The sequence below is a fragment of the Gadus morhua genome, chromosome 15, assembly GCF_902167405.1.
Source record: "Gadus morhua chromosome 15, gadMor3.0, whole genome shotgun sequence".
In the NCBI taxonomy this organism is placed as follows: domain Eukaryota; kingdom Metazoa; phylum Chordata; class Actinopteri; order Gadiformes; family Gadidae; genus Gadus; species Gadus morhua.
Window position 1 is genome coordinate 7,600,018 of NC_044062.1, and position 13,486 is coordinate 7,613,503.

General features: G+C 50.5%; 1 protein-coding gene across 3 annotated transcripts in view; it reads left to right on the forward strand.

The window, feature by feature from the left end:
• srfb (serum response factor b) overlaps nt 1–13,486 on the forward strand; it is a 25,027-nt gene continuing 11,541 nt past the window's right edge. The window contains exons 1-2 of one of the 3 annotated variants that reach the window (XM_030379738.1): nt 1–1,128; nt 5,465–5,731. In XM_030379738.1, coding sequence (XP_030235598.1) covers nt 457–1,128; nt 5,465–5,731 — 939 coding nt within the window. In that variant the 5' untranslated portion in view covers nt 1–456. The remainder of the gene's footprint in view (nt 1,129–5,464; nt 5,732–13,486) is intronic. The other 2 variants (XM_030379737.1, XM_030379739.1) reach the window with 2 other exon arrangements.

Below are 13,486 nucleotides of genomic sequence, written 5' to 3' on the forward strand. Positions count from 1 at the left end.
GTGGTTTTTAAACTCTAACTTACGATTCTCGCGTTTGGCAGTGTGTCCCGACGCTTTTACCGAACACAATCAACGGTTTAACATCCATTTAACTTACGGGCGGCGGAAAGGAATGACGACGTTGGTAGTTTAGAAAGCGGACTAGGTGACGTGGAGGATTGACGCCCAGGCGGTCCTCCGCCCTCTCCTTTTTGAGAAGGCGCTCCGAGTTTTGGTGACAGAGGAGGCTGAGCTCAGCCCGTCCCGTGCAGGAGGAGGTTTTCCGGGGCAGCATCACTTTTGAAAGTTGGCGTGACAGTTTTCCAAGAGTCTCCAAAACATCAACAACGGGTCTCGGTGTTTACCCTGCCAAAAGGTCAAAGGTCAAAGTCTTTAGGTGTGTTTTGAAGTCATTTACCGGACTGGCTGCTGCAGCTCCTGAGCTGGTGTGTTTAGATACTTGCTTCCTTAAATAGGATGTTCCCAAGCCGGGCTGGATCGGCACACTCTGCGAACGGATCAGCTTCAGCCAGCAGGGGCATCGCAGGACACGGGTCGGGGCACCTCGGGAGCGGACTCCGTCCCGTTTTGGCCAAAGCCGGACAGTCGTCAGCAGGGTTCGGTACCAGCGTGGGTGTCGGTGTTGGGGCTGCGAGCGGGCGACAGGCGGGGGGTAGGAGCAGCAACAGCATCGGGATGTTGGGGAGCAACGGCCCCCCGGGAGGTTCGAGAGGCGTGAGGACAGGTAACGGGACGGGGCTGACCACCCTGCAGCCCCCCGGACTGCAGGGGGGCCTGGGGGCGTTGAACGTCGGGCTGGACATGCACGGGGGGACGAGGTACGAGCGGGACAACAACCAGAGCGGCTCGGAGAACGACTCCGACTCCGGCGAAGAGGACGACCAGATCGGTTCCATCGGGGACAGCCGGAGAGGGGTGAAGCGGGAGAGGTGCGAGATGGAGGCGGCCGTGACGGGGCAGGAGATGGGGGTCCCCCCTGGAGCGTACGGCATGGTGCCCGGGGGGGTCGCCGGGGCGAAGCCGGGCAAGAAGACGCGGGGGCGCGTCAAGATCAAGATGGAGTTTATTGACAACAAGTTGAGGCGCTACACAACTTTCAGCAAGCGGAAGACTGGTATCATGAAGAAGGTGAGTTGATTCATGCCTGACTGTTTCCTCGATTACCCCCTCCTCCACTTTCTGTTGACCCTGTACAGCAAGGCCTGGTCTTAATAAAGCGTATCGTTATTGCAGTGCTTTATTTTACCCATGCATGCTTTAGTCTAGGCTATGGCATAATGCATGGTGCCTCACGTTCCTTCTTTCCTTCATTCATTCATGGGGTCCGACGTTGCATTACCTGTACAACGACACGAGTATATTACAGTCTGTTTTGGTTCACAACGATAAAGCTCAGAACGATACACCGAATTGTAGGAACTCCCACAGTGTGCAGACAACGTGTTGCAACCAGAGTTTGCTGTCAATGCAAGACAGCCAAATTATAACTGTTTGAATGGGCGCTCAAGCCATAACTTCATCACACTCCCATGCACATACAAACACAAGGTCCAATAAACATCCGCACATATAGGCACCATTGTCTCTATGAATGCACACATTGTAGATGAGCTGTGAGGAGACGGCGGCAGCAGCAGCAGTGTCTGAGCCTGTTGTTGGTAACAGCTGACCAAACCCCCTACAGCGCAGATCAGAGGACCGTCGAAGACCCCCCCCCCCCCACCCAGCTGACATCATTACCGTTAGCAATAATGCTAACTAGTCTATCATCGCCACTAATGACCACTGTACCAATATCACACCAATCATTACCACTTACAGTATCCATACAGTTACCAATATCGCTAACTAGTCTACCAGAGCCACGTATATGAACTCTTATCAATACCATTACTACATCAACCATCACCTCTCACTACATCATTGCAGATACCAACGATAGGCCTACTGACTAGTCTACCACCAATAAGTCAATATCATTACCAATACTACTCCATATCATTACCACCAACATACACTATCACCGACATTAACTTGAACACCATCATTCATGACACATTATGAACACTTCCAATAACCCCTCAATATTCCCATTCTCACAACCATTTCATAATTTTCGACCATTATCCTCACCCGTGCTTCAACCGCCACGACAACCAACCCCTACCACCACTCTGACCCACTGAAAGCATCCCATTCCCATACAGGCTTTGGCGCTGGTTGTTGTTTAGACCAATCGCATCAGTCACACTGATTGCAGGAGTCCGTCGCCCAACCCGTGGGGCATGCTGGTCATTTAACTAATCACAGCCTTTAGAAGAAACCATTTGATTTAAACGGGCAGGTTTTAATTACTTTTGTCCAAAATAAAGGCGATCAAAGCAGTTTAAGAGATCAAAACTACTACACATTGTAGCTGTTTAAATAAATAAATAATTCTCATTCAGACTGTTGTCGTGGAAACTGGGTTGTCTGAACGCAGGCTCATGGCAACACAACCAGTAGTTGAGGCTCTAGACAATATTAAACCTTATACCACGGTCTGCGGGAATACTCGATTCTGATTGGATGCAGGGTGTGCATTATCTCCTGATATACGGACACCTGGACAAGTAGTTCCGTCAAATTGTCTGTTTACCGTTCTCAATTAATGCGCTAGCTGGCGTATCGTCTCTAAAATGGTAGTCACCATAGCAACGGGAAACAAAACAAAGCTCAGCGGACTATAATACCTCCCGCTACCTCCCGTTCTAAAGTCGTAGCTATGGTCCGTCCTAATTACTGGAGGAGTGAACAACGTTTCCGTTGCATGAGAACCCAACGGGCGTGTAATGGTGGTTCCGGGTATTAGTCAGACCCTCAGGCGTAACCAGGCAAACAAATGTATGTTTTGTGGAAAACTTTATATTCGGATTGTAAAACGCATGAAAATATAAATTAATGGTCTTAATTTGGTCACCGTTGGTAAGTGACCGTGGTATAAGCGGGATAATGCCCTTCGAGGTGTCCATTATCAGGAATTAATGGACTTCGCGGAGGCAACCGTCCTCCGCTTCGCGTCGGACGGTTCACGCCTCCACGTCGTCCATTAATTCCTGATAATGGACACCTCGTCGGGCATTATCCCTTACGTAACCCACAGTTCATCAGTCGTCATGGTTCCTGTGTTGTAACTGTTGTTGTTGTTGTTATTGTTATTATTATTATTATTATTATTATTATTATTAGGGGTCCTCATACAGAAAGGAATTGGTAAAGTTGAACCACAAGGTTTCAGGTTTGGAGGAGATAGTGATTAAAGCACGCCTACCTAACCAACACACGCCTCCACTCCCTAACAATAACGTGATACAGTCGGAAACACGGTCCCTTAACAATAAGCAGTGCTTCACGTCATCCCTAATGGAACTGAATCCATCGCAGCCACATTGCTAAATCCCACCGTGTGGAAAACCCTCTAATGATGCTTGTTCCAGCGAGTCCCTCCTGATGGACTGGAGAGAGCTCGAACATACAAACGCATGAATAAACACACAGAGCTGTTGGTCGGCGATGCTAATCAAGAGGGACGTGATGGAAGGCTCTTGAGTTAATTACATGCTGCTAAATGGCTCCATTTAGGTACACATGAGATGAGCTCTACAGTCTTCTTCTTCTTCTTCTCCAACCCTCTTCTTCTCCAACCCTCTTCTCCAACCCTCTTCTTCTTCTTCTTCTTCTTCTTCTTCTTCTTCGACCAAAGCGACAGATGTCAGCATACCAGGGTGCATGGCGCGATTCACAGTTTGTATGTCCGGTTTTAACTCGGCATTCAAACTCACCCACTGACAATCCTGTTCCTTTAATGTTTGATTACGTTACGCTTTATGTCGAGCACTTTGGCGCTCGTTCTTTGAGTTATGACCCCCACTTCCCTAAAACTACGAGTCGATCTTCTCCATATCAAGGTGATATGGTTATTTTATGCCTTCCTCCTAACACATGACTCAACCACAGATGAAGGCAGCCCTCCAGAGTTCAATCAGAGTCCATGACTACATGGGTGTGTGTGTGTGTGTGTGTGTGTGTGTGTGTGTGTGTGTGTGTGTGTGTGTGTGTGTGTGTGTGTGTGTGTGTGTGTGTGTGTGTGTGTGTGTGTGTGTGTGTGTGTGTGTGTGTGACACCGATATAGGTTTTTTAATACCGATACGAATATTTTGTGATTTAAAAATCCGATATGCCGATATATCGGCCGATATATATTTTTTAAAAAAATCCAGAAACGTGCAACAAAACAAACAGATTTCCCTAACATTGGTTATTTGTAGTTATCCTTTAAATCCTTTTCACTCTCAGCTAAAACGTAACAAGAGAATTGATGGGGATGTTCTTTTAATTGTTATTCAAGCAATGTATGTCTCGTGATAGTTGCCAACTTACCATGAACACACTTGCACACATGAACAACGCCGATGATCTCCGTCGATCTCCGTCATTCACTCTGCCTAACTCTGGCTGAATCAGCGGGTTTGGGGCTTAGAGCGCCCTCTGGTGGACAAACTTTTTTTTTTTTAAATATTAATTTATCGGCCATTATAAATGCCGATACCTAATAGTTTGAAAAATGCCTAATATCGGCCGATAATATCGGCCTGCCGATATATCGGTCGGGCTCTGTGTGTGTGTGACACACGACAAGGCAGAGAGGAGGCAGCATGAGACGCTGGTGTTGTGTTTCATAGCCAGCCAATTCTTCACACTCAAAATGATTCAGTGCTCATGGATACCTGGCTGTGGCTCGCCGTCCCCTTCTCCTCCCTTCCTAATCTCACCGGCACCACCATCCCCACCACTAGCAGCAGGCCGTAATCAGTGTCTTCACTACAATGTCTTCTTCACACTGCCTATTCCGGGCGGCCTTATCTCGTGTTATTTTAGCAGCATTTCTGCTATACGTCAGACTCCGCTGTTAGGGTATTTTTAGACTGTAGTGTTTTCTTTCTAGGCTCGAATTGCTGGGGATTGTTTTCATCTCCACCATGCAGCCCGTTATTCCATCGCGTTGGAATTACACTCGAGGTTTGAGTACAGGTTAAGTACACGCGATTACAACCCACCGATTTTGAAACGGGCAGGAGAGTATACATGAGGCGAGAGGGAATGAACCAGCGACCCCTCTTTCCTCCTCCATACTCTTATCGCTATCACTGCCCAACAGACCGGGCCGGACCCCTTTGCCGTTCACAAGGGGGATTGAACCGGCAACCCCTTGCTCGGAAGGGACGCCGACGTCTCAATCCCTCTTGCCCCATCCAGACCTTTATCGATATCTCAGAGAAACAGACCTTAACCTGACCCCCCTTCCCTCCCCGGACCCATCGGCCATCACCATGGTGACGCTGCTGCCTCCCCTTGTGTTTCTTCTGACGTTCACGTCGCTCTCTCTCTCGCTCTCTCTCTCCCCCCCCCCCCCCCCCCCCCCCAGGCGTACGAGCTCTCCACACTGACGGGCACCCAGGTGCTGCTGCTGGTGGCCAGCGAGACGGGCCACGTGTACACCTTCGCCACGCGCAAGCTGCAGCCCATGATCACCAGCGAGACGGGCAAGGCCCTGATCCAGACCTGCCTCAACTCGCCCGACTCGCCGCCGCGCTCCGACCCCTCCACGGACCAGCGCATGAGCGCCACGGGCTTCGAGGAGACGGACCTCACGTACCAGGTGTCCGAGTCCGAGAGCATGGGCGAGGGAAAGGTGAGCGGTCGATTTTTCAGGATATGCACGCAACAGCGGAACGTAGCACAATAAAATTGGCCAATCAGGAAGACGGTCGGGGCGATCTTCGCTCTCGCCGAAACCGGTTGGAAGCGGGTTGGAACATTTCACATCGGTTCATCTTTAACGTAATCGTTATTCAGTCTATTTTGGAGGAAAAAGGTTCTGATTGCAGCACATTCCTCAGGCGGGTTTTTAAAATTGGAAAACAAATATTAAATAAAAGGATTTCCGATCTCAGCTGAAATTGTTAGAAGAACTCAATTTTAATATACCACGATTCTCTCGGACATCGTAGGGAACTTTGTCTTTGCTCTGATGGGCAAGGTGACCGTATCTCTAGTAATCCAGAACCACCTCCCCATGGTTAGGTTACAGTAGAGTTATGGCTCAGGATCAGGTTCACATCTTGTTTTGGTTTGGGTTAGGGTCTGGCAACCGGGAGGGAAGAGCTATACTTTTAAATATTATTTTACGAAACATTTTCTTTCAGGATTTGAGCGCGTTACAGCCACCAATGTTTTCTTTACACAAAGCAAAAGCCAGCAAGTTCTTATATACACACACACACACACACACACACACACACACACACACACACACACACACACACACACACACACACACACACACACACTCAAAAAGCCAGTCAAGCGACGCAGGAAGAGCACATAAATCTCGGGTCCGTCCGTTGGTGGAAAATGGGAGCGTCTCCGTGTGGTAAATCCACTTTCCCCCTGATGTCCGTCACTCTGCGTACCTGGTTACACTCTACATGTGGCTCGCTGTGATAAGGCCCTTAAAACCGTTCCTAAGTAGGCCCGACGTTTAAGCCTCTCTCGCAAAAAGGCTAAAGGAGGAAGGGGAACAGTGGAGGACGGTCATCGGACCAGACCCGTCTCCGCTCCGCTGTTGACCTCTCACCCAGGAAGTAAATCACAGCCGCTCTGGCTTGTGTTACAGATGTAAAACACGCAGTCCAGCGTTTCCCTTTTAATTACACCGCTCGAGTCAAACACTGCGGGCTGATGAATAGCGCCGTCATCACGCACGGATGGAGAAGACTATGTTTTTACACACTGAGTCATGTTTGTCAATGATTGGTGGTGTGAGTGTGATTGTGGTGGAGAGTATGGTTGGGCCTTTGCAGTTTGATTCAGGAATGGGTTTAAATAACCTTTACGTCAAGGCCAAAAGGAAAAAGAAGCGCAATAATGTGCTGTAGGGCTGGAAGAAATGGTTAAAGAATCTTTTTTTTTCTCTTCCTTGGTGAATGCTGCACAAAGGATGCTATTTCCTGAACGCTGTGTGTTTATTAACGCAGTGACTGTGATCGGGCCTTGATCTTCGAACTTTCCCATTGTGCAGGGGATAGGAATACACACACAAACACACACACACACACACACACACACTCACACTCACACTCACACACACACACACACACACACACACACACACACACACACGATCACAGTCACACAGTGACTGTGATCGGGCCTTGATCTTCGAACTTTCCCATTGTGCAGGGGATAGGAATACACACACACACACACTTACTTACTTACTTACTTACTTTCATCTCTATCAGGTGCTGGGGGGCCTCTACTGTTTGCAGGGATTAAAGATGAATGATTCTCTGGCGCGTCCCCCCTATGCATTTACAGGACAGTTGCTAATCTGGACCATACCCCAGCTGTGATGTGTGTGTTCGTTGGGGGGGGGGGGGGGGGCTCACCTTTTGCATGTACTCTTAGGCCAACTCATTGATAAAAATTAGATTTAGGCTGTATGTCCATATATGGTCTGGTTTCCCGGCCTGCTCTGTTTGGCTGAGGCCCCTCACATTCCTTATGAGCTGCAGCTGTCTAGGGAGTTCTGCCATTGCTGCCTTTTTTTCAAGCCTCTTGTCATTTAGTTAGTCGGAGGGAAAGTGTAGATGTGAGTGTGGATAGGGGGGGGGCTGGTTGGGGCTGTATATCCATAAGATCAAGTGTGTGTCCGTGTGTTGGGACAGAACCGGAGGAATTGAAACCTTCGGTTGGGTGCGTTTCGTCTCCCAATGCACCCAACTCGCTCTATGGAGGGGTTCCCCCCCCCCCCCCCAGTGCAGCTTTGTTTGCGTCATCACGTCAGCAGCGGCCCCAGGAGGAAGTCCTCAATACTGTTCCAGTGTGACACATGTCAGGGATGGAGCACGGTTGTTATGGTTACCCCAGTGGTGGTAGTAGTAGTTAGTCAGTGGAGATCCTCTTGAATCCATTCCCACCACATCCACTTCCTCGATCACCTCTATCTCCTCCACCCTCCCCACCTCTATCTCCACCCCCGACCCCAGCTCTATCTCCCCCACCCTCCTTTGCTCCGCCTCTTGGCCGCGTCGCCCCCACTGCGTCTGGCCTCCATTCGTCAGCGGAGCCGTATGTCACACATACAGTCTGGGTCCAGTCTAAACATTCCCTGGCTCTCACCGGCTGGGGGGTTGGGAAGAGGCGATCAAGATGGAGGAGTTGGAGGTTGAAAGGGAGGAGGAGTAGGAGAAGACTAGAGGCCGATGTGCTGCGTAGGAGCTGGGGATGAGCTGCTGGAAACGAACATGTAAAGAGAGAAGCAAACCCATGCGACGAATCCGTTGCCGTAGCGATGTTGCCAACACTCTCTTAGCGGGCCGCGTCCTTGCCTCTCTGTTGGCCAAGCGAGCGCAACGTTAGGGCTTAGCAGGTTAGCACCTAATGCTCGGTGATCCCACCAGAGAAGGGTATCGGTACAGGAGAGTTGACTCCTTCTGGGATGATGGCAAACTGGAGACCCGAGGCCGGAGCTGCATGTTACCGTTTTCCTCTCTCTCACGGTGCTGTGTGGCTCACCTGATAATCAACAGAGGATTCGTTGCTGTCGTCCTATCTTCTGTTTTTAAAGTTGTGTTGTCCTTGGCTGTCAGGGTCAGATGGACCAATCCCAGGGCAGCTCGGGTGCCCACTTAACTCTTTAAGATGATGTACCGCCTTCTCTTCACGTTCGCCCGCGGTAACGGGCCAACTTGGCCTGCCGTGTGTTTGGAGAAGAAGATCCAAGCGATGACTATGTTAGGCGATGTACCCCCTTTATCGTGGCCGCGGTCGGCCCGCATTTGCCACAGATTAGACGGCTACCGTGTCATCGTAAACACATGACTAGGGATGAAGTGGACTCTGAGGAACTGAACGGGGAGAGGAACGATAGGAGGAACAATATTTCAACTGTTCGTCAAACTGCTGGTGTGTGGTTTACTGAGAGATATAGGAAATGTTCTAAATGAGTCTTTAAAGACTTGATCAAGGGCACAAGGTGAAAGTCCAATACAGCTCAAAGTGTGTGTGTGCGTGTTTTGAGTGGTATAGTACATGTTCTAGATGATCAGTCTAACACAGCTCGATGGGTGAGTGCGTGACAGTCACATGGCCCCCTAGATCACCAGGAGGACTTTGAGAAGATGAGCGTTTTGAGGAGCGTTACTCTGTGGCTCAGAGGGTGATGGTCAGCAGGGTGAACGGAACGTCCTTGCTCGTGGGAAACGGGGTTCGGGAGTAGGAGAGACTGGAGGGGAGACACACAGGAAGTGTGTTGGTCCATGGGGGGTGTGTTGTTGATGGCGATTGGTGCCAGGTGATAGCTAGGAATCATTGATGACGGAGAGTTGATTTAACTGTGTTTTTCTCACTTATCACCACGGAGCTGCTTATTAAAAGGGTGTCTGGTGACCTGGGATGAGGTAACAGTGGGTTTGAGTTGACAAGAAATAGGAAAGGGGGAGGAGAGTGAGACACACGCAGTTAGATAATGGGGAGAGAGAGTTACACATAGTTGGATAAGGGGGAGAAAGAGTGAGAGTGGGACACAGTTAGAAAGGGGGGAGAGAGAGAGAGAGAGAGAGGGGAACACGCAGTTAGAAAAGGGGGAGAGAAGGAGTAAGAGAGCTGTTGTGGGGGGAAGGATAGTTCAGCTGTGCCAAAAGGGAGAAGGGGGGAGGGATAAGGCTATGTTATGTCCCCCCCCCCCCCTCCACCCACCCACCCTCTCCTTATTTTACAGTGAGCAACTGGTCAGGTCACACGGCATTGGCTGAGCTCTCCTCCACTTGGGCTGCCTTGCCTTTTTTAGCAGTCCCAAACGGAGCCGCGAATTCCACGCCGCTGGCCGACTGACAGAGCGGCAGACGAGAGCCAGCAAATGGGGAGATTAGCAGCGTGGGGCCGCCGACGCCCCCCCCTGACACCACGCGATGGGCCCTCCAGAGCCCGACTCTGGGGCCCTAGTACCGTCGCTCTCTCGCAGTCCCCCTCCGCCGTGGCGGGAGGCTTCACTGCCTAGGGGTCTGATATTTTTAAATGCTCTCTCTCTCTCTCTCTCTCTCTCTCTCTCTCTCTCTCTCTCTCTCTCTCTCTCTCTCTCTCTCTCTCTCTCTCTCTCTCTCTCTCTCTCTCTCTCTCTCTCTCTCTCTCTCTCTCTCTCTCTCTCTCTCTCTCTCTCTCTCTCTCTCTCTCTCTCTCTCTCTCTCTCTCTCTCTCTCTCTCTCTCTCTCTCTCTCTCTGTGTGTGTCACTCACTCAGTATACTGTTGCGTGGCCCGCTGACCCGGCTTTGTTGGACCTCACGGTTGGTCCCTGATGTTCGTATCTTGGAATACTTGGCGCTCCGGGCTGAACGGAGAGGCGGAGCGGTGTACCGGGTCGCCGGCCTGGAAGTCTTAATGGGCCCCTATTGCATGCTGGGATTACGGAGGTGATTCCCAGGGAGCAATATTCACCCGCCCAGGGCTTCTCAGTGTCTGAGAAGCTGTACGGGCTAAAAGTAGAAATATACCACAAGTCATTTGTGAATTTGGAATGCTGTCAAATGACTAGGTGGCATGTTTCTCCAATTTCTCACATTTTACTGTTTTGAATCAGTATGAAGCCAAGGGCTCAATTAACTTTGTGAGGTTATTTCAGTGGAGATGTGAGAAGCATGTGTTAGAGCAAGTGATTGAGGTCAAACTGTGTTGACCTTTTACCAACAACAGGAACAGCCACTGTCAACTGTCAGCCAATCAGAGCTGACCAACCTAAAACCTTCTGAAGTGAAGTGAACCACTGCTTTCAAGTCATTTCATGAGAACGGTGTCAGATGTAGGGCAGATGGTTGTCTTCTAAACCTTCGTCTTATCAGACACTCCTTTTCAATCACGACCGCACACCAGAACAAACAGGATACGTAATTAGCCACAGAGAAGGGAAGGAAGAAAAAAAAAGTTTAAAAAAAGAAGTTCGCTTGGTTTCTACGCTTTAACATTGCTGGGCAATGAGGCTCTCCCAGCCCCCCGCCCCCTCCCCCCTAAACCCCGCCCCTCCCACACCACCACCCACCCACCCAGACCCCACTGCTGGTGCGTCGGAATGCTTGACACCATCCTGGTCTATGTTTACTATGCAGCGGCTCCACTCTGGAACGGGGAGGAGGAGCTGTTTATAGAGCCACCGTTTGCACAGGAAAGACACGGTCAAACAACGCCGGAGGTCAGCGGGGGAGCCGTATGTAGGTCAGGGCTATGGCCACTGCCTGGCGGGGCCGGTGCTGCGGGCCACGGTCAAACACCACCGGAGAACACGGTGACACAGGGCTGTCCGCAGGAGGGGATTCACACATGCCACCGCTGGGTTTGGCCGGTGTTAACCCCCAGCGTGAGATGTGGTAATGGTGGTGAGGAATGAATCCGCAGAAAGGGATCTGATATCAAGAAAGTGAAATAAACAGGATCCGATGTTGGAGGCGAGAGCAACTGTCTTGTGTTGTCCAAGGTTGAACTTTACATATTAAATTACTGCAAATGGTTCACTGGAGCTGTAGTTTGTCCGATATTTAAACTGTTGGGTATCGTCACACTTTTGGGGTGTGTGTGTGTGTGTGTGTGTGTGTGTGTGTGTGTGTGTGTGTGTGTGTGTGTGTGTGTGTGTGTGTGTGTGTGTGTGTGTGTGTGTGTGTGTGTGTGTGTGTGTGTGTCAGTCACAAGGCCTCACGTCTGCTGTCGCCTCAGCTGGCGCAACGAGGGTTAATATCACCCCCCCCACACACACACACACCCTCCGTCCGTCCACACTCAGAGGTGATCAGGTTCCCTGCCAGCTGTCTGTCCCCTCAGCTGTTGCCCTCGCCCTTATCCTCTCTCCAGTCCCCCGGTCGCCTGTCCCACGTGAACCTCATGCCCGTCCCCCCCTCTATCCCGAACCTCGGGGCCCGGCCTTCCAGCCTCCAGGCTGTCCCTCTCCTCCCTGTGCTCACCCTTTTCCAGGACGGTCAGGACGAAGAGAGAGGGCCCCCATGGGTGCAGAGCTATTATGTTTGTAATGGTGCAGCCAAGTCACGAGTGTGTCTCTCTCTGTCTCTGTCTCTCTGTGTTTGTTTCAGCCCACTGCATTTGGCATTCTCGGGCGCGGTACGAAAAGGCAACGTCGGTTGTCGTCGGAGCAACAGATTGCAACGACTATATATTATGAATGTTTGTTAAGGTTGTTATCGGCCACATGACTCATTTGAATACATGCATGGCTTCACGGTGGCGTAGGAAAAAGGACCAGGCGTTCGGGGTTGGTTGAGAGAGTAGCTTAGCATTAACATTAACGTTCAGGGCTTTTAGCAGACGTTCTTATCCAAAGTGACTTACAATAAGTACAGTTATCAGAAGAAGGAAAAACAACAATATATCGCTGTCGGTACAGCGAAGATGTTCATAGAACCAAGTGCCAAGCACTATCAAAAGGTTAACCCATTCCCTGTATTCAACAAAGATAGCTAGGATAAGATGCTACACAATGCTAAGTACTACTTTTTAAGTTCAAGGACGTACAACATGCAGCAAGTGCGTGAGAGGGGGGGCTTTGCAGAGTCCAGGTGAACTCTGAACAAGCAAGACTTTAGTCTTTTTCTGAAGCTGGTGAGTAGCATAGATTCACATGTTCTTTTCTTTGAAGTGAAAGAGAGTCGACCCATTCCGATCCGTTGGTGTTTAACTAACAAGGTGAACGACCCTGGACCTGCCAAGCCCCCCGGGTTCAGCTCAGATATGGGCACGCGCGAAGCCATCCCCCAGCTGGCTGTAGATCAACGCCACTCAGGTCCTATTCTACGGTCCCCTCCTGTTGATGTGCCGTCGCCTGCCGTTGTCCTTGTCTCCACTCCTCTCGGGCTGTTGTCTGATTCACGTCAGAAAGGAAACACAATGGGAACCGCGGCCCCATTGTGTTCTCCCTGACACATTAGTGACATCCATAATCATTTAGTTCCTCATCCCAACCCGTTGGAAATCTGGAGTGCATTAAAATATGGGAGCGATACACTCCCACTTGTGTTCTTTTGTGTCTCAGAACTACAAAGGTTAAGACGTGTGTGGGTGTGGGTGTGGGTGTGGGTGTGTGTCATGTGGTAACGTGTGATTGGTGGGCCCTGAACACTGCCTACTCCTCTGCTCTCTCACCAAGTCCTGTGTTTGATCAGTCCGCTCTACAAATCAATAGCTCCACTGTGCAGGTGGTATCAGGCCTGCTGTGCTGACATCCCCCCAACCCGCCCCCCCCCCCCCAACATGTTGAACCCTCTGTCTGGTATCTGCCCCACTTCCCCCCCCCCCCCCCCCTCCCATCCCTCCATCCTCCATGCTCCTTGATCCTATCTGTGTTGTTGGTTTTGTGGGGGCGTTTGGTGGCTCTTGCTCATTTTTCCA